Raw genomic sequence first — 26421 nt, forward strand, 5'->3', positions numbered from 1 at the left:
CCACGGTGACAAACGATCCTCCTCTCTCAACCTCTCCGTACCAAGACAAACATTAGTGACTGGAAAACACATGTTCGTTTGTCGCTTATGGGAGTATAAATTGTTGGCCATTACATATCAACCATAAATAATAGCAGGTGGTTATAATAGATCTTCCTCTCTTGCTGAAAGAATAACACTCTTTGCCTGTATGCATGGCTTCTGATCAACTTTCCATCCAGGCACGACATGGCGGTTTTATCTCCTCTCTGGCAGTTGAGGAACAATGCGCTTTATTCCATTACAGTGTAAATCCAATCTCATGCTTCACAGTGTGCAAAAGAAACGTGTGGACCGAGGAAGGAGCCAATGAGATGGTGCCTGGAAATGTTTGACACAAGTCCCAGATTCCCCCGAAGAAGCAGGTCAGGCAAAGAGGGGGAGGATTTGAATCAATTAGCAAATCAATTAGGAGTTTTATGGGCCCTCTGCTGCCGATATGGTTTTACAGTACATGTGTTACAGGGTTCAAAGTGCCAAAGTGGAAGGATGAAGCTTGGAATGTTGCCAGTGATGCCAACTGTGAGGTCAAACGAGATAAAAGGATTAAAGTATTGGACTACTTTTGTCATTTACAGATAAGACGTTAACTACACATGTTTGGACCAAAAAAATAAGATGAAATGATCGATTAAGAACAGATTTAACCATTGTTAGGCTTGATCAAAAGCCAAGGTGAAAATGTTTCTTATTTCTGCTTTAAAGGCACTGTACCTACTTTTTACTGTCTTAAAAGTGTGAAAAACAGACACAAGGAGGGCCCTTGAGAGGAAGCTCTCATTCACAACACCAAATATTAACACAATTACAAATTAAAACAAAAATAATCAAAGAATATACAGATAAAATAATCAATGAAATAAAAACAAATTATAGAAACAGACAACATGGGATGAAATAATTTAATACAAGAGCACTGATACAAGGAATAGACTTTCAAAAGTGCTTTCAATATAATTTAATTTAAGAAGTCTTCGTGCCGTTTCATAGGCCGGCAGCAAAGCCTTTTCCCCGAGCAACGTACTGACTCTGTGACTCTAAAATAAAAATGTGATCGATGAATACCTAATCTGATATTCAGCAAACAAGTTAAATAATCAGGTAAAATCCCAATGCGAGCCTTATAAATAACAAAAATAAGTGTTCTCACATCTAATGATTCTACTTTAGAATATAATTCACAGCGGTGAGGTCTGAGTCCTTCTCCTGTAATGAACCTTAGAGCTGAATGAACAAAGAGGTCAGAGGTTCTGCAGAATACATATAGATACTCACCATAAAACAGCAACTGAAAGAAACGTAGCCTGTAGAATAACACACTATAATAAGATGCAGAATGCACTCAGCGGCCTCATTTTGGCACAGCACTTGGACTCCAGTTAGATCACTATTCCAAATACGGTGCTGCAATTTGGTATCTACATCTGTCATAGAATTAATGTTTTTACCTTTTCATTTAGTTTGTTTTGGAAGCGTGAAAGAGGAAAGAGAGCGAGTAAGAATATAAACATTACCTGGAAGACTCATCACTCAAGATAGGCTCAATATGTTGGTGCAAACAGTTTACAAACACCACGGGGCCGACTCCTCACGCCCTCATTTTGTCTGATGGGATATCCTAAGCAGGCGTTAGAGGTGGACCAGACACAGGCAGGTGCTGAGTCCACACATTGTTTTATCTCCCGTTTCTGATTAGACAGAACGCCTCACTTCAGCAGAGTGGGCCGACGCAGCATCAAAGACGTCCATTTTAATTATACGGAGAACAAACACCACACCTGGAGACTCTGCAACCGATGTGGGCGAAGTGAATCTGTGGCCTCGGAAACACAGAGATTCACCACCTTACGATATAGAACTTTATGAGAACAAATACAAAAGGCTAAGCTAAGTTGAAATGAGTTTGACCCTGGTGTTTACATTTGTTTTAGTCATTGTTAAGGGCTTAAAGGTGCACTATGTAATGCTTCTGGTGGAAGAGCTGTAGTCTCCATGGAGATGTTATTGATTTGCCTGGCATTTGATACAGTCTGGTATTAAGCTTCTCTATCTCTGCGGAGACAAGCAAGTTAAGCTAATTTACAAGTCATCTGTGAAGAGGTTATGCCACTTTCATGTTTTCCAGGTACTTTATCAAAAACTAAAAGAATAAAATAAATAAACACTCGTAAATCAATAAATGCAACATGAGTTTAATGCCAAGGGTGGAATATTCCAGGCAAAGCAGTCACAGATCCATAGTAATTGATGTATTGGTTGCCTCTGGCCATAACATTGTATTTGTCCTCGCTGGCATTTCATTGTATTTAATTGCATTCGTCCCCCTGGGCATTTCATAGTATTCCTCCTCAGGATAACTGCTGTATGTAACTGCTGAACCTAATGACAAACAAAATGCACACAACTTCAGCAAGTTTATTTGGAAGTTGGCAAAACAGAAACGTACAGCACTGTAGAGCTTATCTTTACCTCCAAAAACATTGGGACCAGCTGCATCTCCAGAGCTTGTGCACAGAGGGAGGGCATCTGAAGGAAAACGAGTAGAGCATCGTTACCAGTAAGTGTTGATTTATATGTTGATTTTTATTTTTTTATTTTTATTAATTTCATTTATTTCACTTATTTCATTTATTTCATTTATTTCATTTATTTCATTTATTTCATTTATTTCATTTTATTTATATCATGAGAAAATATCCAGCCAATTTTCTTTTGAGATAACTTCCCACTTGTAAATAAAAAGACATAAATCAATTCTTACCATTTTAATTTCACATTTTAAAATAGGGGGCGGGGCCATCACAGAATCCACTCTTTCTGAAGGTTAAAACAAACTTTCCCATTTCCTTTACATTTGTATCAAGCTAATGAAATAATAATTCAGAAAACAAAAAGAAATGAGAAATTTTGTACTGAGTTGATCCATTTTAACCTGGCTGTTGTTTCTTATCTCGTGAAAAGCACACGCCTCTGTCCGCTCCATGAAGATGTTCAGTGTTTAATGATCTGTCATTCCTGATTAAAAATGAACACATTATAATGAGTCTACTTTTACATACAAGAGGCAAAACAGATTCTAATTTGTTACATGAAAAAAATTCTAATACAGCCCCTTTAGTTCTCTTCTAACAGCTTTTGTGCCGGCTTATACCTGGCTTGTCCCCGTCTGTTTGTAAAAAAGCGTGTTCCTCTCCCGCACACAATGTTCTCTCCTCTTCTCGGTGGCAGCGCGAGCAGCCAAGCCTGGATTCTGCATAGTGGATGTGAACAGCCCTGACTGCCTGTCATCTTCAGTGGACTCACACTTCAACTTTTTCTGTGAACCACCTCCAGTCACTCAGCGACTACGCTTTGGCTCCAACACCGGGATTCAATTAAAATGTAAATTCAGACCAAGCAGATAAACAAGAACAAGTTATGGTGCAGGTTTCTGTGTATTACGGGAGGCGATGAAGAGACTTTGGTCCGGGAGTGCTCACAAGGAAGGATTTACTCACTTCTAAATGGATTTCCAAAGGCCACTTTACAAAATACAGCTGTGACCAGTCAATGTCACGGCCGACCCGCTGCAGTTAAACACGAAAAATGATCACAAACGTTGAAAAAAATGTAACTATTTCCATGATTAACAAGAATTTGGATGATAAATGAGCTAAATAAGATAAATAAGATGTTACTGTACACGAGGGGCCACTTTATTAGGTATAAGCCATTAGAAACAGGTGTAGAAAGAGTTGGGAGTATGGAAGGTGTGGTAAAAGAAGAAACTTGAGTCAAAGAGATATCCTCAAAGCGCGTCAAATCTTATCTACAATATCGACAGCTTCCAGTCTGTCTCCATCTTCCTGGCACCCAAACTTTGAAGCTCGTCTTTACGCCGTCAAACAAGGGAGACATCGTTGTATTGAGTCAACAGAGCTCTCCAGGCTGACGGCTGTTTCACGCCCGTGCGCTGAAGGGCCAACGCAGACAGTGGAGAAAAGTCTCTACAGGTTTTACACGACGGGAGCAGATGAATAGTTTGCATCAGTTAGACGGGAAAAAAGAAGTTGAATCATATATTTTATCCGTCTCCAGGTTAGGGAAGAGTTTAAGGAAGAGTTTCACAAAGTTTCACATCCAGTAGATCTTTGTTTTTTTTATATATATTTTTTATCAAACTGCATGACCTGATATGGGTTATGTAAAATAGTTTGAATCGTTTTTATTTGCCCATTAAACTTGCACTCTGTAACTTGGACTCTGTAACTTCACTCTGTAACTTCACTCTGTAACTTCACTCTGTAACTTCACCCTGTAACTTCACCCTGTAACTTCACTCTGTAACTTCACTCTGTAACTTCACCCTGTAACTTCACCCTGTAACTTGACTCTGTAACTTGACTCTGTAACTTCACCCTGTAACTTCACTCTGTATCTTCACCCTGTAACTTGACTCTGTAACTTCACTCTGTAACTTCACCCTGTAACTTCACCCTGTAACTTCACTCTGTAACTTCACTCTGTAACTTCACCCTGTAACTTCACTCTGTAACTTCACCCTGTAACTTGACTCTGTAACTTCACCCTGTAACTTGACTCTGTAACTTCACCCTGTAACTTCACCCTGTAACTTCACCCTGTAACTTCACCCTGTAACTTCACCCTGTAACTTCACCCTGTAACTTCACTCTGTAACTTCACCCTGTAACTTGACTCTGTATCTTCACCCTGTAACTTCACTCTGTAACTTCACCCTGTAACTTCACCCTGTAACTTCACCCTGTAACTTCACCCTGTAACTTCACTCTGTAACTTAACTCTGTAACTTCACTCTGTAACTTCACTCTGTAACTTCACCCTGTAACTTCACTCTGTAACTTCACCCTGTAACTTCACCCTGTAACTTCACCATGTAACTTCACCATGTAACTTAACTCTGTAACTTCACCATGTAACTTCACCATGTAACTTCACCATGTAACTTCACCATGTAACTTAACTCTGTAACTTAACTCTGTAACTTAACTCTGTATCTTCACTCTGTAACTTCTCGGTTGGGGGCCCAAAGTCTGCTTGTTTTGCTTGAAATGTTCCGCAGTATGGCATCATTTCACTCACATTTGCTTTTGCTGCTTGTTCCCATGGATATAGAGAAGACGAAACATTAAAAAAGGCCTTTTAATAGTTGTGTATCTTGTATTGTATGTTTTCTTTGTAGCACGTTGAGATTTTGCTATTTGATAAATGTTTATTAGTATAACATCTCCATGGAAACAAGCACATGGCAGACCCTCCACGAAACGTCTGGTCTATAGAACATGGTCTTATACTTTTTTTTCTTTTCTTTCAATGCCAATAATTATTAAATAAGTATGAATTCCATCATCTGTGATCGTGTCTATTGATATAATTGATTCGTACAATTTAACAACCTCTGCTTTATTGCCTTTTATTTTCTGCAAACGAGCATGTTCCACTATGGTTAAGTATAGTAATTAAAACATTGGGATGATTGTTGATTATAAAAGTTGAGTAGAAGCACTGCGAGCTGACAGTCTTTCACCTGACTGTCTGCACATCCAGCTGCATCCATCCTGGAAGTGACACCTCTCGTCTCTCCTGACAACAACAGTCACACCGCATTCTCCCTCCAAATGAAAGTGTGGGCAAAGGAGAAAGAGCCAACTTTCTTATAAACCCTTCAACATGTGGGAGAGTTGATGAAAACGAGTTTGAAGCTACACTTGGGAGTAAAAACACCTTCTGACTGGCCCCAATGACAAACTACCACATAACAGACTATCATCGCCATATCATGAATTTACTTTTTGTACAACTGTTTAACCCTGTGAAATTCAAGGACCTCCTTTAAGAGAAGGGCCCCGGGGACACATGGATCAAGAGCTTATGTTTCACCATGCGTTTACTTCACATGCACTTCTTCACAGCAAACTCTGTCACTAAAATATGAAACAAATAATTTTGCGATAGGAAATGTACAAATGCTATAATTCCACTCTTAAAAAAGGTCCAAGTTCTCTAAATATATGGGGAGGTTGTGGGTTCAATCCTCAGCCAGACCATTCTCACAGGCCTCATACACGAGTGGAAATGCCTCAGAGATTTGTGAATAGATGTTGGTTTTTATGTGTTTAGTCTACAGTTGTTGAGATATGCTTCCAGTTCATGCACCTCGGATATCGTAGGAACAAAAACAGATAAATTAAATATTAAGTTCCGCAAACAGCAAAATCCAAGTAAATGTTTAAGGCGACATGTTTAAGTTGAAAACATACAGGTTCTTACATCTAACTAGTGTTGCTTCAAACTAAAACACATTTAGCAGTTTCTTTAATATTACCATGTGATCAAGACCGTGATTTTTGTGTAATTTGTATCTTATTTATAATTAAGTATTATTAAGTTATTTATTTATGTATTATTCATCTTTATCTAACCAGGTAAAACCCATTAAGATCAGGACCTCAGGGTGACCCGGGGCAACGTGAAGCACACAAATCAGAACATTACATTTCAAACGAGACATTTAAGACAAAAATTGAAATATAATCTACATTTAACAGCTCTGATTTAACCCCTCATTAAAAACAGCTCATGCGACCTCAAGTCCTAAGCTGGGGGAGCAGGACAAGATTCGCTCTAAATCAGTCTGCACTCCAGGTACTGACAAGCTCTAAATGTCATGAGCGAACAGGACATAATGACCCTGGGCTCTCTGCAGCAGGACACACACATGTAGGTCAGCGCACAACCACAAATAGTCTTATAGATTGAAGTCGTCCAGTGAGTGAACCTACGAGCACTCAGAGGGCGACTCACAGGTCAAATGCTCAATGATACACAGTGATTAGAGATAGCACACGATCGCTGTTGCATTACAATAAACTAATGTCTTTATTTTCTCTGTCCAACACAGGCATGTCCAAACTAAAAAGCCTGGGGGCCCAATGTGGCTCTCAGACCAATTATTGTTGACCCTCAAGCCTCCCGAATTGGCCCAAATAGGCTGTAATTTCACTGCAGGTTCTCAAAACGTCCAGCATCATAACCTCCGTATTTTCACTGTTCGTGTGAGACAGACTTTGTTTTTTGGTTCCAAGTAAAGATCGAAAAGAGGTTTTTCATGGACGATAAGGATTGTTCTGAATACAGTGAAACGGATGAGGCCAATAAGGTTTTGAGTTGATTTCGACTTTGAGTTTGACCCTTTTTTGAGTTTGACCCTTTTCCCCAAAATGTAACATTTCAAATTACTACAAAACCTATCCACAGACCTATTTTTACTACAAACTGGATAAAACAGTTGCGTTAAACTTTATGTATTCTTTATAGGCAGCAGGTTGGTCCAAACTAAATATCGGTCTCAACTGGAGATTCAAGGCACAATATATTGGCCAACTGATATTTCTAGTTCCAAGTCTGAATAAACGTGCGGTGGTCCAGTTAAACGTCTTCCAAACCCCAATATTTGAACGATTGCTTCATACATATTTCAATTTGCGGCCCTTGATTAAAAACAGCGCAGGTCTAACACAAAAACCTCCCGAGGTCTCTCTTAAACTCTGTCACCGGAGTGCGATTCTATGAAATGCTCTGAGGTAGAAGAATCCATCTTAGTCGTTTGGTGACATCTTATCCATCCTCACCCCTGACAGGAATGTGCTTTCTGGCTGAATTTAAAAAGGTGTGGTGTTTCCCCCTGCGCTCACATTCCTCCCCCTTTAAAACACATGGAACGTGACACTGCGAGCACCTACAGTATGAGCCCGCATGAGCATTGTGGATGGTTTTGAACGAGCCAGACATTGCTGGTAATTTAGTCTTGTACGGTGTATGCCACTTCCCCACGGCCTTGAGGACCTCGGTAATAGGCGGCTGGCTAGTGCTATCCTTGAAGGCAGCTCTGTATCCATTATACAGCTGTTTATGCCGAGATGTAATGATTAAAACGCTTTGCAAGATGGATCACTGGTGCTTTTCTAAAATGCAAATATTCCCCTCGAAAACATCAATTACTCAAGGCTGTGCTGGAAGTGCAGAGGTGACAAACACAGCTTTACTGCCCATATTGTGGATCTGACTGACATTTATGAATCAATCAAAGAGCGGCACCTTGACATGACACTTATAGATCCATTTTATTTTACATATTCTGTCATTGAGTAAAGCAAGTTTCATTTGCGCGAGAGTGTGTAAAAACACTGTTAAATCAGTGCTTCGTTTGCCCGTTAGAGGAAACGCAATCTCTTTTCTAGGACTGCCAGATTAATAAAAATTAATTAAGCAAAACGAGGTCCAAATGTTTCATATAGTCAGTGATCAGTTGGATCTTTTTTAATTAAGATGTCTACAGCCAATCTTCTCAGTAAAAGCATGCTGTTCGGAGCGAGTTCCCACTTAGTGTTGTGGCACTGATTAAAAGTCTGCCTTGTTTACGATCAGCAAATTAATATTAAAAGCCCTTCATTTTCCATTTAAAATAAAAAAAAAACTAATCAAACCAAAATGTATATTTCACAGAGTAAGGCAGATATCTAACAAGGCAAGTGTTCTGGCAACTGTTTAGGTCTAACCTTTAGCTTATGGACTCTCTTAAAGTCTTCAGAACGTTAACAACGACTGGAGGGAAATAAACAACATAAAAAATCTTTGATAATGAACTGAAATCTGATCTAAAGCTGAGCTGATGGGATCATTTCTTTGTGGAAAACAATGGCGGCAGCGGTTAGCGCTCTCACAGCCAGAAGGTCCTGGGTTCGACTGTTTTGGGGGCCTTTCTGTGGAGTTTGCATGTTCTACCCATGCCTGCGTACGTTTCCTCTGGATGTTCCGATTTCCCCTGAAAAGGAGTCTAAATCTCAGTGGGATTTTTCTTGTCAAATAAAGGTCAATAAACAATGAATTTCCAGAGTTGTGTCAGTTTGCCTTCTATTACAAAGAATGGAATGGAAAAAAATATATTTTCTGGCCTCGAAATTGGGTTTGAGTTATTTGTTGTAAACTATTGTGGGGTCAATATCAGGCAAATCAGGATTTTGCCTTTATCAAAAAATGCCTCAAAAGTGCCCGTCTTATTTCCTATTAAACAAATAATGTGAAGCACGATAGTTAATTTGACTGTTTTAGTTTAAAACAGGCTTTGATGTCACTCATGTGTTGAGTACTTTTCATCAGACAAAACCCCCTTGATTCGTCATATTTTGAGATATTCTAAGGTTAATCCAGTTTCTACATTAAAATCACATTATGTGGTCTAAGGGTCGGTGGATTGTCATTGTCAACTTAAGCACTGGAATGTTTTTTGGCAGCATGTTTTTCTTCTTTTGCTGGTCTTGTACTTTGCAGAGACATTCGTTTATAGCAGGCTGAATACAAGTTTCTCTCTTAAATTGTGTTCAGCGTTTACTTTCACCAATTGAAGAGAATGAGTCAGATCAAACAGCGGCAACACAACTCAAAAACTGGGATAAAAGGCAACACACAAATGTGAAAAGGCAGTATATGTTTCGCTCAATATCTTAAGCACCTTGTTTAAGTTAATAACGTTATTTCCCAATAGCAGCCGCATGATTCGTTTACAGCTTTGCAGCTCCATATCCTGGTGTAACTGCAATTTACTTTAGTCTCAAGTCATATATTAAAAGGGTTAATATCCCAAGGGCATTGTGGTATTAAATTGGGATTGGATAATTCTGTCTCTTTGCATTTTCTGGCGTTATACTGTGCAACAATTTTACAAAGGACAGAACAAACTGATAGAAACCATTAATCACTTCTCAGAGAACAACTCCCTTTATTTTTCAGTCTTATGTTATTAAAGTATTGATTTCAGATTCATGGTCAAAACGTCTAAATCCAAGTGTAGATTTTCTGAGTTTGTATGCGTCAGAAGAACCAGATGAAAGAATGTTACACAAGAGAGGCCTGTTCAATAGACCTTTATCAGGCTTGATTACACAAAAACAGAATCATGTCTAACTTTACAGAAAAAACTTTCTCTGAAAACAGGTGAAGCAGGATTGTATGTGCAAAAATAAAGTTTTTGACTGTACAACACTTCCCTCTAGTGGAGAATGAAGTCATGACCGCTCAATAGTTTAGAAAAGTATATTTTATTGACTTGATTCGTATTCCAAACATCAACATGTAACACGACAGTAACAAACTTCTATACATTTATTTCATACAAAACTGGTCAGGGAATGTCAGTCAAGCCAACACAGTAATGTACGACACAAAGACATGGAAAGATTTACCTTTAGAGGCCTCGTTTGGTTTGGGTGAAGGATGAAACTTGCATCTTTTTAAACTCGAAGAATGATGTGACGGAGTTTAAATTGTGAAACTGTGATTTAATCAAGTAATGGCGTTTGTGTTTTGAAGCATAACCGTGTCTGGCTGTGTAAAGATATTGTCACATGTAAAATGCACACGTCCAAGCAAAAATAGAACTACAACAAACATGAAATATCCCGCTGTGCTACGTGGAAATGGGTTACTACTGCAAAGCCGCGAGAAGCCGTTTTCCCTTTATCATCAGTGTCATTTGACCCACTTTCAACCGGTGATAGAAAGGCACTTGTGTCTCTTACAAAAGGCTACTCCGTTTGGTTGAAATATGTTGCATTGTCATTACAAAAAAGCTCGACGAAATAAATATTCTAAGCGTAAATTTGATGTGCGGCGTACTGCATATGCACTGATTGAACCGGGGCAAATGTTGTATAACGGTTTATGACAGTGAGCGGCCGTGGCGTGAGCGGGTTTTCACAGCTGAGATCACGTCACATCTCGTGAGGATATTAAAAACGCACTCGCTAAACGTTTGTGTGGCTGTGACGAGAAGCCAAAATGTAGAGTGCGTGGAAAGGCAAACCGGCATTGGGGCGTCTCCCGAGTGATCTTCTCGAGACTAGCCCTGGTTCTCTGGCTCTGCGGCGGCTGGAGGGACGTGTCTGGGTGGAGATGGAGTGTAAGGAGGAGGGGCTTCGGTGACATTTAAAGCGTCGGCCCCGTCTCCGTTGCCTTCGCCGCCGGTGCACTCGCTGTACGGCGGTGGCTTCAGCTCGTCCTCTGTGAAAACCAGACCGCAGTTTCAGTTTGTTACGAGGTGAACGCTTTTGGGCGTCTTGGCATGAAATTCTGGGAGCAAAACTCTATTGCTATCAGGCACTTTCTTGTTTTGCTACAACCCTGAATGCAACCTTCTGTACCAAAGTGAGCTTGTGATTCGGCCTCGGACTGAAAGGTCGGACGAGGCTGTAGGCGGCAGTTCTCGCACCAGTCAGACTTTTTTATATGCATCCTTGACATTCAAACAAAAGTGCTCTGTGTGTAAGCAGTTAAGTGTTGAAAAAGCGCCACTCGAGTTCATGTGACTACTTTATATTATAATACTGGTTTGAACAAGGCCAAACTAGCGCGTTACCTCTAGAAATGGCATCATATGGTGGTGGCATGTCCAGGTGCGAGAAGGACAGAGCGGCGGGAAGTGCTGAGGAGCCCTCTTCAATGGACAAGTCCTCCTGAAATAGAAAAAGCATTCAAGGATTTAGTTAAAAAAGCACTGCCAAAAGAAAGAGTGGAACAAACTCAGCAAATACAGATTTATTACAACTTAATTACAAGACAAACCAGAGAATAGGGTTGATTATATTGGAAATGTAACCAAATGCAATTTCCCAGACAAAGATATTGTGATTGGGATTAGACTGGCCATTTATGTTTTTTTATTTTCACTTCCCATTGCACATATTAAGCATATCCAGCAGCAGCACTGAGACACCTTAAATACACAGATTTAGGGATGGTCATTGGTCAAAATGACAAATGTGTATAGTTGTGGAAAGCAACACCAAAACAATATCATTTTTTCCACAGGAGTATACACTCTTACTCTGTGTATACTCAAAACAAATATTGTGGATACTTTGATAATGTAAACTCAGAATCACATGTACTTTTCAGAATGTTTGAAGAGATCTAACTTACGGGGTAAGTAGATTTCACATGGCTACACAGATATTTGTTTTATTAATTCTGAGCTCATTGGAGGTTATATATTTGCAGGCTTAGTTATTTGTAAATTTGTCATGTTCATAGTGTGATTAAATTTGTTGCCCTACAGAATCATGTGTGGCATTTTAGTGGAACTCCCAAACTGCACTCTACTAGAGAGACAATACATCAGGTCTTTTCCCCCCCCAGTTTATTTGATTTTTCCAAACTCGAGATTGGACTCGTCCTGACATTTCAGAGAGCTTATGGATGACCACTGGGCCTCGCTGCTGCCCGGTCCATTAAAACCTTAACTGGGAACGTAATACACCAGAGAACGCAGCTCTCTGGTGATAGTCGATTACGATAGTCAATGGACTGGAGACATTAAATAAAACTAAAACTAAATAGTGTTACAAGTTCTTGTATGAATCTAGCCAAATGTTTGTTTATCACAGAGGAATTTTAAATAGAACAACCAAGTATTAGACCAACAATGCTATTTTTGATACTATGGAAAATATTTGATTGTTGATACCACAATGATTATCTAAAAATGCATTAAAATGATCATGTGTAGTGGTTCTGACATTGGCTAGAATAAGACGATTCAAACAATATTGACGCAATTTCTTCAGTACAAAAGCTAATTCCGGTATCAAATGGTAACGCTCAATTGTCAGGGCTCAAATAAACTTTTACTTGGTGGCAAATGCGCTCCCAAATTTCTAAAAGTTAGGAGCCCAAAAACCAAATTCAAAATAACCCAATTCATTTTGGATTTGTGGAGGGTGTTTCAGTGAAAACCATGCCATCTGACACATCCGATGAGTCACTGCAGCGCTGATGTCACAGAGTCACGAAAGTTATGAAAACTGCAGAACCGTCACCGATTTGGGAATTTACTTTGGTCACAAAACAGAGCATGGGGCTTTGCAATTGGCTTTTAGCTCTGTTGAAAAGTAGGTTCTGCTCTGCTGCTCTCTGCTCAGTTTATTTTGGCAATTACTTTCCCTCACATGTTGTGCTAGCAAATATTTTACTTCAGTCGCATTGACGTCATTTCAGTTGCAATTTCGAGCCCTGATATAAAACCGAATTAACCTTCTGTAATATGCATGTGTTTTATAATGTTTGGTCAAGTCAATGAAATATGTAGGAAACCAGACTGATAAATTAAGTGTGTGAGTTGCTCTTACCCTTTTTTGTTTGGGTTAAGTAATAAAAATGTACCGGTGCATAATTGGATGAAACATGCATAAGAGAAGACTAACAAACAAACAAAAACACACAAAGTGACACTAAATAAGGCCTCGTCTCCTCTGAGGTGAAAGACACTCGAACCACATGACCTTTAGAGTGCAAAACGACTCCTTTGACACACAATAGACCTGACCATACAGCTCTCTCAAGTTTCCCTTTTGTTCAACTTCGTTAAAGTATATCCTCTAAAAATGCATTTAAAACCGCTCATGATAATATATTACAAAGTTACAGAAGTAGACTTCGAAGATATATTAAAAATACTAAAGAAACTATATCAATGGTGGTTTTGGAGACAGGCAAAATGGGATTATGTAGTATATAATTTATAATAAAAAGGAAGCAAAAAGTACAGATTATAAAAAATAATCTTAAGTGTAATTTTTCTAGTATTCAAGTATTATTTGAGCACTTTTCTGATTAATTTTACAATCCATTCTACTTAACGCGATACTTGAACCAAACCACGACTTTTACAGGCACTTTTTTAGCATATTTCCGTCATAACGAGATGTTAATTTTGGTCAGCATCATCCTAATGTAGAAGTATTTTTTTTCCTTAGACGTGGGTTGACACTTACACTCTGTCTTTCACACATCTGATGGAGGTACGCTCTTCCTCCCACAATGACAATCTGAGCGTTGCGAGGAGTTCTCAGGTAGGCTGCCAGCTGCCTCTGCGTGGACCGGTACCAGCAAACATAGAAAAAGATCTTGATGATGATGAATACGACCACAACTCTTAAAAGGAGACGGGAAAAAATGGCAGCATTGATTATAACATTAGGTTGAATGTTTGCATATACAATTTAGGGATGTCAAAATGATTTGGTTAATCAATAATCGTGATTACTTGAGTCACAATATAATCAACATTTTAGAAATCCTTTCAATTCAATGTGTACACAAAAAAGTAAACGTATGTGTAAAATGCCTTTTTTCCCCACATAGGTTTACTTCACACACTTTGATGAATAGGAATGCACTGGACAACAAAGAACATTTTATTACAATTAGAACATTGACGTTTGATTTTTGGGACATCCATAATACAAATGCATATACAAATAATACTTACATGTACCAGTACAACTCCATGGTGAGTTCAGTGACCTCATATATCAGCTCAACAATTCACTGGTCCGTAATAAAACATCTGCAAACAAATAAATAAAACAAAAGCATTACAATCCGAATTAATATTAGTTAACGGAATCTTTCGGTTTGTTACCCTTGACCCTTCTCTAATCTACAAATAGAAAACTAATCGCGTGGCCATCTGCGCTTTATTCTTTATTCTGACCCATAATACAGTAGCACTACGTAGTTTAGTTATGTTCTCATCTTTACACTAGTTTTATAAACCAGTTACATAATGACGGGCATGACATTTAGCCTCGCCGTTAAGTTGAAATCTAAGGTTAGTTCAAATAAACATTCTGTGTACTGAATGCAAAGACAACTTCACCACACCAAAGAAACATGTGTAAAGCCGCTTACCTTGTAGTGAAAATGTTCCTCAGTTTAGTTTTTGAAGCGTCATCTCCTTTAGTTTTGATCTCAAATGGGTGATTTAACTTGACCACGCCGAGCCACAGGCCACAACAAACACAGATGCTGCTGCGTTAGCTAGTTAGCTAGCTATTCACGGACAGAAAGGAGACAGATCATCTCGTTTAAATGTATTTAGTGTACATAGCGTAAAAAAACAAGACACAAGCTTACTACTCGTCAACAAATTACAAAAATCAACGCTTAAAATACTAAATTAGTCGCACAGAGCCGAAGCTAGCTCATTTTAGCGGACCTCTCTCTTTGGTTTAGGGGCGGGGCTTTCAAGCGGCGCGTTTGACGCGCTGCGTAACGCCAACATTAGGGCGAATTATATGTTTTTCATTATAAAATTCACACAAATATACGACATACACAAGCTACACATAACTGAATTATTATGCTGCGTGTTTTGAACGTGGATTTGGTTTTAATGCATAACATAATTAAGAGTCCATTAGTTCTTCTCTGGCTCCATCTAGTGGTGACTGACAATACTGTAACTACTCAGTATCAATTGTAATTTTAACAATATTGTTCATATAAATCAAATATTTAGAGAAATAAAAGTCTGAAAAAGTATGTTTTAATACCTTTTATAAATTCAATAATACATTTGTATTTGCACTTGTAAAAAAATTGGCTTTATTAATTCACTTGTGTTTTACTAGATGCTTCTACCGATTATCTTCTACAATGATGGTTCTTCGTGGGTAAGTATCTACTTCCACAAAAATGTATCGAAACTCGTACCTTCCAGTTTCTGAATTCTGTCAAAAAAAGTGTGTTGTAGTAAATTATCCATAAACAACACTTTGTTTTTTAAGTTTTACTTTTTCAATTGAATTAATTACCTCTTTTGATTCTGAATGGACTGTTCCTTTAATTCCAGGTTCTGAACCTTCAATGTAAAACTTGAGCCTCAAATGTTTCAATCCATCTTTGAGAAACTCCAAATGACTGAAATATAAATAAGGAAGCTGGTTAGAACATTTATCATTTCTATACAAATGTGTGATGTCATTGTGATGGATATTAATTCTTAGATCTCAAAAACTGAGAACACACATGCAACAGCGACAATATCGTTTACATAACTTTACCTTGAATGTCTTTGCTGATTGATTGAAAACGTCTATGTAAAAACTCTTATTGTTCAGCTAAAATGACTATATGATGGAATATGTTATTTGTTGTTTGCAAACTGCCAAGTTTAGTTTGTTTTGTAAAGTTTCATTGCTCAAAACTTCAACTAATATAAAGCTGAATTATGCCTTATATGTGTTATATTAATTAAAGTAGAACCATCAATGTGTAATATTAAACTAAATCCCTGTCAGTTTGTCACCATGCTGTTCTTCAGTCCCAAATGGAGTCTGTCACTGTGACATAAATTAGGGAATTTAGAGTCCAACCACGCTTTTGCACGAGTTTCCGAGACTATATTCCAAGTTGTGTTCAAGCTTGATTTTCCAAGTCTGAGGTTGGATCTTCCAAGTTTCCGAGATCAGATGAATGCAGCGATATTTCTCACCTGACATGCTGTCTTCTGCCACGACGAGTCATTTCACCATAACACTTGATCGGTTCCCCAAATGCACCAATAATCTTCATTCAAGAAAACATCTTCAATGCCAAATATAAGGGTTTTGTTTTGGTCCATTTTGAAATAACTTTACTCACCTCTGGGTTTGACTTGACCAAGTTAAAAGCTTTACTATAAACCTTATTTGGACTGGAGGATGAAAAAAGCTCTTGGAAGAGCACATAGAGAAGTCCACCTAAAAGATAAAGTCATACAGATAATTTAAACACACTCTGACCTTGGCGTATAAATGTGTGATGAGACGAATAAAGCGATAAAATATTAGAATCTTTCCACGTGGTATAATTAAACTACACAAGAGATTGTGGATTCTGTCAACATCGCAATTAATCTTCAGATTGTAAGAAGAGCAACATCAATGTTATGGTAGTGGTCCTAATAATGGGAACTCTGCCAACCTGTTATGAAATACTTTACAAGGCCAAACATTTGACTTACATTTTTTCATGATTTATTGACGTTAGTGTGCGAGAACATTAACCAGCACAAATACAAAAACTAAATCAAATAGTCAAAGTATTTAATATCAATTTACAATTAATAACACCAGCTTTTGCACAAACTAAACCCCCAGAAGTCACATATGTGGGTGGTGGAGGTACCTGTGACTCCAAGCCCGATCAGAACTACTATCAAATAGGTGAAATCTCGTCCTGCGTCTTTCACTGGAACAGAGGTTAGACGAAAGTAAGTGAGTGTTTACAAAAGCACAAGGCTAATTCTGTCTGTTTACCTTTCTGTGCAGCTGAAGCATTGAGACTCTGGCCCTGGAACCTGGACACAGACTTCCCTCTGCTGTCCTCGGGGTTGATCCGATTTCTGTTGGTGCAGTCGACATAAATCCCTCTCCATTTAAGGGTCTGAATGAAACAACTCGCGGAGCAGAACTCTTCTCCTGGTTTTCGTTGCAAAGACAATCTTGAAGCTGTAAAAACACCTCTGTCCGTGTGGCGGATGAAGCCAACGTGTGTAAATTTACAAGACTGTAGCATAAACCGAGACGCTGTTCGTGGAAAAAGATGAAATGCATGAAGTATTTGTGCATAAGCCATGATACTAGCTTTAGTGGAGGAGTTAGCTTGACCCCTGCTAGCTCTGGAACAACTGCTACAACGCAAATAATCCTTACAGTGTTTTAGACTTAATTAGACGCAGCATGGTGTAGTTACGCGTGATAAAAAGCGCGAGCATTTACAAATATAATCGAAATACAAGCAGTACTTTTGACCCTAACACAGAAGCTCTGTAGGTAACTCCCAAGCCCCCGGAAGCCAAGATGGCCGCCATTGAAACCTATGGAGCTGCTCATTGGCGCATGGTTCCAAAAAAGTTTTTTAGTTCCGCATTACTTCCTGTATACTGGTATATCTCCTCCCACTTTTGTGACGTCATCGCCGTGAGGCTTTGGCGTCGGGAGCGCGCACGTCACAGCAGCGTGAAAGACTCAGAACAGTCAACACGGACTTTTGGAATAATTCGGCTTGAAATAGTCTGTTTACGTAACGTATAATGATGAATTGTTATATCCATCTATAAATATACATGTATCATGTTGTAAAGCTCTGATATTAAAGAGAATTATAAAGAAGTGTTAAGATAAAAAAGTCTGGTTTAATGACAATGAATTACATTTAGAGGTCGAATAACGTCCTCATCATTTTCTGTAGTTTTTGGTTTGGGTATTTATTTTGTTATTAACTTTTCAGTTATTTATTTACATAATATAATTTGGCCAATATGCATTTTTTTTAATCAGATGAGAAGAAATATAAAATATAATCATCGATTCTGTTACATAATTGAGTTAAGAAGTATTTAATTATATTCAGTTTCCTTTTGTCGTTTTTTATCATGTCAATCTTTAATAAATACAAAACACATTTGTTTATTAATGTATTTAATAAGAATAATGAACATGAATGAACTTGTTCAATAAATGCAAATCTGATTATAACTACAAATGATAAATTGATTTTAGCCAGTTTTAGTTGAGTTTTAAAGCTACAATGAGTTTTAAAGCTACAATGTGGGAGTCCCTTATTAAGGAGTTTGAGTCTGTGTACTGTTCATTATTATTATCATCATTAATAGAATCAGAAAATGTATTGCCATTGTCAAAGAAAAGAATTCACAAACAGTGGAACTTGCTTTGGTGATTCAGTGCAACATAAAAATATTAACAATGATAAAACAAAATGTATAAGTGAAATAGAACAAACTGAATAAGATAAGATATTCCTTTATTGTCCACACATGGGGAAATTTAGTTGTTGCAACACAGTAGATACAGAGGAAAAGGACAGATAACTTATAGAAATTTTAAAAAACACTCTTAATAGATCGATCTTAATAGAAGAACTCTTATAAACAAAAACTCCTCTAGACAGAACCTCTCATACCTAATAAGGAATGGAGGGGGGAAATAAAGATAAAATAAAAACAGCGTAAGACAAAATAATACTAATAATAATGGTAAAATAAACACTCTTTTTACATCAGTTATATGCACATGAATGTGACATTATTGTGTTAAATACTGAATATCTCAGTATTTAACAATACTTTGTTTCCATGGCTACGCAGTCTTCTGTACTTCAGTAAACTCCTCCGTTCAGCTCCATCGTTTGACTGAGAGACAAACAGAACATGTCACAGCTTTAGATTATACAAGTCACATAACATACACTTCACATGTTTTAGATTATACAAGTCATAGAACATACACTTCATATGTTTTAGATTATACAAGTCATATAACATACACTTCACATGTTTGTCCTGAAGCTGCTTCACAGACACATGTGACACATCAGTGGCTCTTTTGAAGAACAATTATCATTTAGTTTTTTGGTCATAACAAAACAGACATTTTATAAATTCAAAGTACTGATTCTACACCGTTTACTTTTAGTCGAGGCACAAGTTATTATTAAAATACCTTTTGCTTTGGAGTCGTCAGGAGTTTACTTGAGATGACTCTGTGTCTGCAGTGATCAGGTCTGCAGTGACCTGTAGTGACCTGTAGTGACCTGTAGTGACCTGCAGTGACCTGTAGAGCTCTGGACAGCACAGACAGACTAAACTCACTGGTCAGCACTCTGAAGATGAAAAAGATACTCATTAGAACATTGATATATTCTGCACATTTAACAGAGAAAAGCTGGAATATGTTATTGACAGATTTACATTTCGCTCTGTAACACAAAAGTTCCTCTTTTCACATTAATTTTTAAAGCTAGAACCAAAAGTCATTTATTTATGCATAAGTTTAAACCTTAGAAGTTAGAACATAACTGACATGTTTGCTAAATCTCTACATATTCCATGGAAGTAAATCCATGACATTCCTATAGAAAACAAGCATGTGCTTTGTTTAAACACAGCACACGTCATTATGAAATATGTAATAAAACCTCAAATGTGGTCTCAGCCCCTGTAAGTACAGCACTGTCACTTTTAAACACCTTTACATTTATATATGTAAGATATGACCCATTTCAGCAGGTTATATTTGAATTATTGGTTGTTTTTTATAGCACATAATACAAACATCACTTTATTTCCCTTCTTTCTATAGTTTTCCTTGATCTGTGCTTAACCTTTTGTCTCTTAGAACATTTAGTAAGAGAAATAATTAGTTATTTATTTGCAGAAGCACGAGCCATCGTGACGTGTTATTGCATCTTTGTGTAGCTAAACTTTAGCTCGTGTTAACTCGTGTTAACTCGTGTTAACTGTGTAATCGTTGTTTTACACTTCATATGGAACGATGTGTGAAATGTGAGGAATGACATACAAACACAACTTACGTGTATCGTGGTCTCGTCTGGTCACTTTTTTCTGCTTGTGTTTAGTTTCTGTCACGTGTTCTTCTGAGGCTCGTTCATGAGGGTTACGTGCGCGCTCGGTGCGCGTACACCGTTCACCGGAAGGTTAAAAATGTATTTTTTAAGTATTTTAGAAACAGTTGAAGAGTGAAATTTCTTCTATTTTATTTTTAGACTAAAAACAATTTAGCATGTTTGGTAATTTTAGAGGCCGAACTCCTGAAATGGTCCGACCAAAAGGCTGCATTCTGCGAAGTGGCCACTACTCAATTTGGAGCCAGAGGCAGAGGGGGCGTACCCTATCCAGATAATATAATACATCCATGGTAACTCCATGTTGAACTCACGTTAGACGTGCGTGAAGACGTAAGTACATTGCGAAGCGAGGTATTGTGGGAAATGTAGTATCAAATGTAATAGTTTATTTGGAAGCAATTTACAGTACTTTAGACCTTCTCATATACTAAATTAAATGATAACAAATAATGCATACAGTAGTTTAATTCAGTTGTTGTGCAGTATCCTATGTTATAAAAGAATATGAAAGCACAACAAGAAAACAAACAACAAATCAATAAACATTATTTTTTTATTAAAAACATTCGGTCCAGCATTTCTTAATGTGATATCAAATCATTATGCAAATAACTAGAAGCACCACAAAGCAAATATATCGGGACGAGAAAAAGTAACAAATAAACAAAAAACAAATGGTTAACATATGGTTAGTAGTTGAGATAGAATTAAACCCTAGGGTACAATCAGTCACATTACCATCAATCCTCTCAACAGTGTTGTCATAAGATGTAATAGAAATGAAAATGAAATGTGATCATTTCTGCTATTATTAATAAAATGTATTTAAAAACCTGATAGTTTCTTATCTTCTACATTAAAGGTATTGTAAATTCTTTGTCCCACATCTAAATAATCATTGTCCCATGGCTCATCACTCCTGAAGCCAGTCATTCACAGTTATGCACCTTTGCTGCCCAATTGAAACAAGTCATTGCACACATTCTCTACAGAGGAACAGTTCATTTGAGATGCACAAAGACAGAAAAAGGTTTAGCTCCGAGTGCAGTCAGACTTGGCAAGAAGCAGAGGAATGTTGCACCTGTCTGAAGTATCTGCAGAAAAATGAAAATACTATTATTTTTAAATGATACTCAATCTACACTCTTTACAATGCTGGATCCACAATGATTCATACAAGTTCACAATTTTCAATTAGCTTTTATTTGAGGATGAATTTAATGTTTTGTGTACACTACTGTCCCAAAAGGGGATCCAAATGAGGTTTGAAAAGACAAGAGACAAAACAACACAGCAAATAAAAACAAAACCATATTAATATTGATTTGTACAGGTATATGAGAAAACGTAATGTATAATTTAGACTACTGTGTGTTATTCTGCATAATGCTAAGAGATGTTATGATATTTAGACATTGTACTGTTAGATATACTAATAATACATCATTATTTATGAATGTTTTGGACCTTACTAAACACATAAAAAACAAATTGAATAAATGGGACTGAAATGAGGACAAATAAAATCAATTGAAGCTTTATTGTATTATTGATTTTACAAAGCATTAATAAAATCAGCCCTGAAATTTTACCGGAATAACTTCAAAGAGTTATTCTGTCAATTAGCCCTATTAAAGTGTGTTACAAAGATCTCAAGCTTCAACAATGAGAGCGAAGGGAAGAACTAACAGCTTAAAGTACTCATGTTTCTCAAAAATAGAATAATTAATGTGAAATGGATACTGAAACATTATGCAGATCAAATGTCTTTTAGGAACAGGTTGGGTAAATGAAACATGCAAAATCCTTAAATCTAAATCATTTGCTCTTTTCTTTTAATTTCTCAGCTTGTCAAATAGGTTTTGCTGATAAAAATGTTATTAATTTAATAAAATAACAAAATTGAATACTAATGGTATCCAAATTGCATGCTGGGGAATGAAGTGTGATAACATTAATTTGTGTGAATTTAAGACAATTCAAAGATCCATTTCATCTAAAACAGCTGCATTTAAGTTGTTCTCCAGAGAATAACAGCAGTGACCAGTCTCTTTGCATTTAGTTTGTTTGATATCCAGTGGTCATCAGCATCATGCTGGTGTGAATCCGCGCTCCGTTTTCTCATATTTCAGTGAGGCCCGTTCGTATTGATCCAGGATAGCACTATTCTCAAGAAGTCTATATGATGGAGACAATGCAACACAACGTAGAACATAAGCAGACAGACACAACAACACAGCATTAGAACATTAAGAACAATTAGTAGCACTTCATGTGGCTGCCCCATTACATACCAGCGCAGTATGTTCAAACATTTGAATAATACATTTGCATCTAACGTTCTATTTTAAAATACTGGGGCAAACACATAAAATGTTACACAATATGAACACTTACACTTATGAACTGTTTATAACACAAAGTGATATGCCACAGATCTAATCATGCAATACTTGAGATAAGGGTCATCTGCAACTCACAAGAACATTGCACATTTATTATAATGTACTATATTCTGGAATTGTTTACAATATCTCACGGTTTTGTGTTTTAACACACGTCTAATGTATACGGTCTTGAAGCAGAGAGAGAGGTTACATCACAGTCAAATGAAAAGGTCCATGCTCATGAATACACACTGACAGTATGCAATATGTCCTCAGAAGTATGAGGACATGGGGCAAACTAGAGCATATACTTCTAATAACAAAATTTGCTTAAACAAGATGGCTGCAAGCAAGAGACCCATCTTGGAAAGAAAATGACAAAATAACAGAAAAAACTAGGCAAATAATGACTATATACAACAACATATAGACACGTGGACTGTTGGATAAGGGTGCTTACCTTGAGATTGTCTCCTAGACCCTAGTTGTGTTGTACTCTGATTCATGTTTGCTCAAAGAGCCAATGAGGCAGAACCTGAAATGTCACGGCTCTTTTGTTTAATATCAAACTCTTGTTTTGCATAGATAATGTGCTTCATAACAGCAAAAATCTCATAAATGCAATGCTAAAAACAGTGAGGAGTCTTGCATGCAGACATCATCGAGAACACTGACAGGAACTACATGCAAGTTACTCCAAAGAACTTTAAGTATACAGCTGTACATTTTCAAAGTTTAAGGTGCAGATTGAAATACTTTCTTTTATCAAAATACCATGCCAAAATACTAGGCTTATATTTTGGAATACAACTGTTTGAAATGCTGTGCAGTGAATCATATCTAGGAGTAAGAGGCACTTTATAGTCAGTATAAGACTGAATATGATATGACATCTTTGATTTCAAACCTTAGTGCATATGTATATGTGATATAAATTCACTATGATAAAATATAGCAGATGAAGTGTTGACAAAGTGCATGCAAGAAGGGTCAAAATAAGTATATTTTAGCCCTTTAATTATTTAGTTATTAATGGTAAGCAAAAAGAAGCTGGTTATAATTTTAAATTATGAATAAAAGCTAAAATGGGAGAATAACATAAAATGTAACCCACAAAGTAAACCCAAACTTGCAGTTTGATCAGAAATCTATGGATACTGACCGCTGTACGGCCTTCTCGTGGCGTGAGAGGCGGTGGCTGGTGGTGGGCACTTCCTCCATATCGTCGTCATAGTCGCACCCATTGTCCGCTGCCTCCTGTGAGTAGCTGTGCTTCATGACCAGGATGCTTCTGCGGTTCCCCGTACTGGGCAACAGGGGGCGCACCGACATGGGTGCCTGTGGGAGGTCCGTTAGCAGAGTGGCCGCCTCTCGAGTGCTGAGGTTCCCTCTGCTGCCTCTGCCGCTCAGGGACAGCTGGGAGAAGTGTGCTGATCCTGGGTTGGAGGAGGAGCCACAGTGATGATCGTGGACGCACCTGGAGGAAGCTCTCCTCAGGGCGTGGTAGTTGTCAAAGTCCTCGGCCAGGTCCACCAGGTCTCCCGAGGCCGCTGCAGCCGAAGTGGTGGAGCGTAAAGTGCACAGCTCGTAGTGGGGTGGCTCGAAGACCTCTTGAAAAAGGGTGGGGTCAAAGTCCTCACGGCGCAGGATGTACTTCTTACGAGGCTGTTTGATCTGGACTATGACAGACACGATGAGCAGGATGAGCACGATGCAGCAGGTGACGCCGATGATGGTGCTGTTTGTGTTGTTCAGGCTATCCAAGATGTTGGCTTTTCTTTTCTCTGTTAAAAGACAGTTACAACAGTTCTAAGTCCTTTTATACATCCTTTTATACACGTACGTTTTACTATTGCTTTATAGCATTTTGGCCTCTTTTGGAAAACATGGTTGAGTTTGCACTCTCACTTCACAGTTCTCCCACTGTTTCTGTTCAATTCTACAACATTTCTTTCTGTCAAAAAGCACAATGGATCCACCGGTTTGTGCTACCACATTTCCGCACACAAACCCACCCATACAATACATCTATTTTCCTCTGTTGGCCTCTCTGATGTTCATTTCCTGCAGCTCCACTGTCGCGAATCTGTTCTTTCCTTTCACTTTCCTTTCACAAATATTGTTTTTCCCCCTTCTCCTTTCATCACAATTTTGACAGCATTCGTCACACATTCCAACAGATCTGCACTTACCTTTTCAGATGGTTCGATGCTACGAACTGTGGAGCCTATTAAAACCCTTCAGTCTACGGATCCATGCACATGGACATGTTGAATCATCTTGACAAATGGACCTCCTCATGTAGGAGTTATATCACAGCAGTTACATTTGTCCTGGTATAATATCCATTAGATGTGACATGGTGTGACATTTGAATATTGCATGAGCGAGCCCAGCACAGATGAACAGAGCCGAGCCTCTGTCACACAGTGATTACGTTCAAAAGCACAGAAAGAAAGGGATCAAATCTGACATTTGTCACTAATGAGGACAAATTTGGCTGTGTGCATTACTAGAGAGGACAGTAATATGTCGAGAAACCATCCACCCAATAAAATACGATGCATCATTTAGACTAAATCTTATTTTGAAATTGCATCTGTGTGTTTTTATATTACTTTATATGTATTATTGAGTGATACTTGCAACTTAAACAAGTTGTAATAATGGTAGTGGAAATTACATGGCTATCATATCATACTTTTTGCCAATCACAATTTAAAAATGAAAAGCAAGGCACACAAGTTAAGTGGTAGATTGTTTGCCAATTAACAATTCTCTCTGTTGCCAAATTGCTCTTCTGTTTCTATTCACGAGTCTGTTTGAAAAGACAATCTGATGGACTAAAAACAAATGTGGAAAGACACTCAGGCAATTAAGAGACTGGAGAGCAGCTTAGAACAATATTAGCACCAATATATTGGCCGTCCCGAAATGAGACAAGACAAGACTAGAATATTTTAATTGTGTAATGATAGTGATGAAATGTATTTAGTTAAAAAATACTGAATATCAGCATTAGAATTACATTGTCCAGACTATTGTATTCTGATGATTTATCATTGATTTATTATTTTTGTAAAAATGTGTTGGCTGTGCATTTTTTTTTTATGACTGTCGGTTTGAAGCATAACCTCCGTCATCAAATGCAGCAATATATCCCTTTAAACTTAGGAAAGTAACTGTATTCTGAAGAGCATCAAATGAAAGAGTAACTATACTGGGATATATCTAGTTATTTAGTGTAAATATGTATTTTTGGTGCATTTATTTAGTTATGTCCCAACACTGTATATGGATATATTCCCTCATAGGGTACAATATTATGTATTTAACACATTAACACAACATTTTATATTATAGTTGCTAAGAAAAGGGAACGGCTAAGCTAGTTATTCCTGATTGCAAGTCACTGTAAACAATATAATATAATTTAATATAAAAACTGCCATCCTAAATGAGTGACATATCCTAATTGTTTACTGTGCAGGGCAACATCATTAAAAATGTATTGGCGTTTGAGGACTAATCCAACAGGCCCCAGTGGAGCCGCAGAATGGATCTTGAATTATTTACATAAAATACAGTGATGATGGATATAGAAAGGTCAGGCTACAGCAAAGTAATTAATGAGACATATAGGAGCGCCCGATCCCCCCGGAGTCCACATTCATCTCATTGAGTATCAGGCGGCATCATACGTCACTAAAAT

At 37.7% G+C, this 26421-nt stretch overlaps 3 protein-coding genes across 6 annotated transcripts in view; all 3 read right to left on the minus strand.

Moving 5' to 3' along the window:
- Positions 1-10135: 10135 nt before the first annotated feature.
- Positions 10136-15056, minus strand: LOC140364975 (uncharacterized). The gene is made up of 5 exons (XM_072451348.1): positions 14803-15056; positions 14381-14458; positions 13884-14043; positions 11471-11567; positions 10136-11115 (listed from the first exon to the last, which is right to left on the minus strand). The coding sequence occupies exons 2-5, from the start codon at positions 14398-14400 to the stop codon at positions 10955-10957; spliced, it is 438 nt and encodes a 145-aa protein (XP_072307449.1). The 5' UTR covers positions 14401-14458; positions 14803-15056; the 3' UTR covers positions 10136-10954.
- Positions 15057-15525: 469 nt separating this feature from the next.
- Positions 15526-17696, minus strand: timm21 (translocase of inner mitochondrial membrane 21). The gene is made up of 6 exons (XM_072451349.1): positions 17193-17696; positions 17062-17124; positions 16537-16634; positions 16388-16461; positions 15708-15813; positions 15526-15623 (listed from the first exon to the last, which is right to left on the minus strand). Exons 1-6 carry the CDS (start codon positions 17509-17511, stop codon positions 15531-15533), a joined length of 753 nt encoding a protein of 250 aa, XP_072307450.1. The 5' UTR covers positions 17512-17696; the 3' UTR covers positions 15526-15530.
- Positions 17697-20852: 3156 nt separating this feature from the next.
- neto1l (neuropilin (NRP) and tolloid (TLL)-like 1, like) overlaps positions 20853-26421 on the minus strand; it is a 78955-nt gene continuing 73386 nt past the window's right edge. Inside the window, exons 10-12 of one of the 4 annotated variants that reach the window (XM_072450710.1) lie at positions 23872-24493; positions 23170-23244; positions 20854-21416 (exon numbers count right to left, since the gene is read on the minus strand). In XM_072450710.1, the coding sequence (XP_072306811.1) occupies positions 23184-23244; positions 23872-24493 (683 nt within the window). In that variant the 3' untranslated portion in view covers positions 20854-21416; positions 23170-23183. Of the gene's footprint in view, positions 21417-22106; positions 22501-23169; positions 23245-23871; positions 24494-26421 lie in introns of those variants that run through there. The other 3 variants (XM_072450711.1, XM_072450712.1, XM_072450709.1) reach the window with 3 other exon arrangements.

Source organism: Eucyclogobius newberryi, unplaced genomic scaffold, assembly GCF_026437365.1.
Source record: "Eucyclogobius newberryi isolate DKJ021-1_F unplaced genomic scaffold, fEucNew1.0.hap1 SCAF_18, whole genome shotgun sequence".
Lineage (NCBI taxonomy): Eukaryota > Metazoa > Chordata > Actinopteri > Gobiiformes > Gobiidae > Eucyclogobius > Eucyclogobius newberryi.

Bases quoted from the DNA above. Each gene is read 5' to 3' on its own strand.
- LOC140364975 (XM_072451348.1), bottom strand. From the start codon at position 14,400: ATGGAGTTGTACTGGTACAT. The intron at 11,568-13,883 runs GTAAGTGTCAAC...TTTCTATTTCAG, and splicing joins AGATGTGTGAAAGACAGAGT to GAGGACTTGTCCATTGAAGA. The intron at 11,116-11,470 runs GTAACGCGCTAG...TGGTTTTCACAG, and splicing joins ATATGATGCCATTTCTAGAG to AGGACGAGCTGAAGCCACCG.
- timm21 (XM_072451349.1), bottom strand. From the start codon at position 17,511: ATGGCTTATGCACAAATACTTCATGCATTTCATCTTTTTCCACGAACA. The intron at 16,462-16,536 runs GTGAGTAAAGTT...TCTTGAATGAAG, and splicing joins TGGTCAAGTCAAACCCAGAG to ATTATTGGTGCATTTGGGGA. The intron at 15,814-16,387 runs GTGAGAAATATC...TTTATATTTCAG, and splicing joins GGCAGAAGACAGCATGTCAG to TCATTTGGAGTTTCTCAAAG.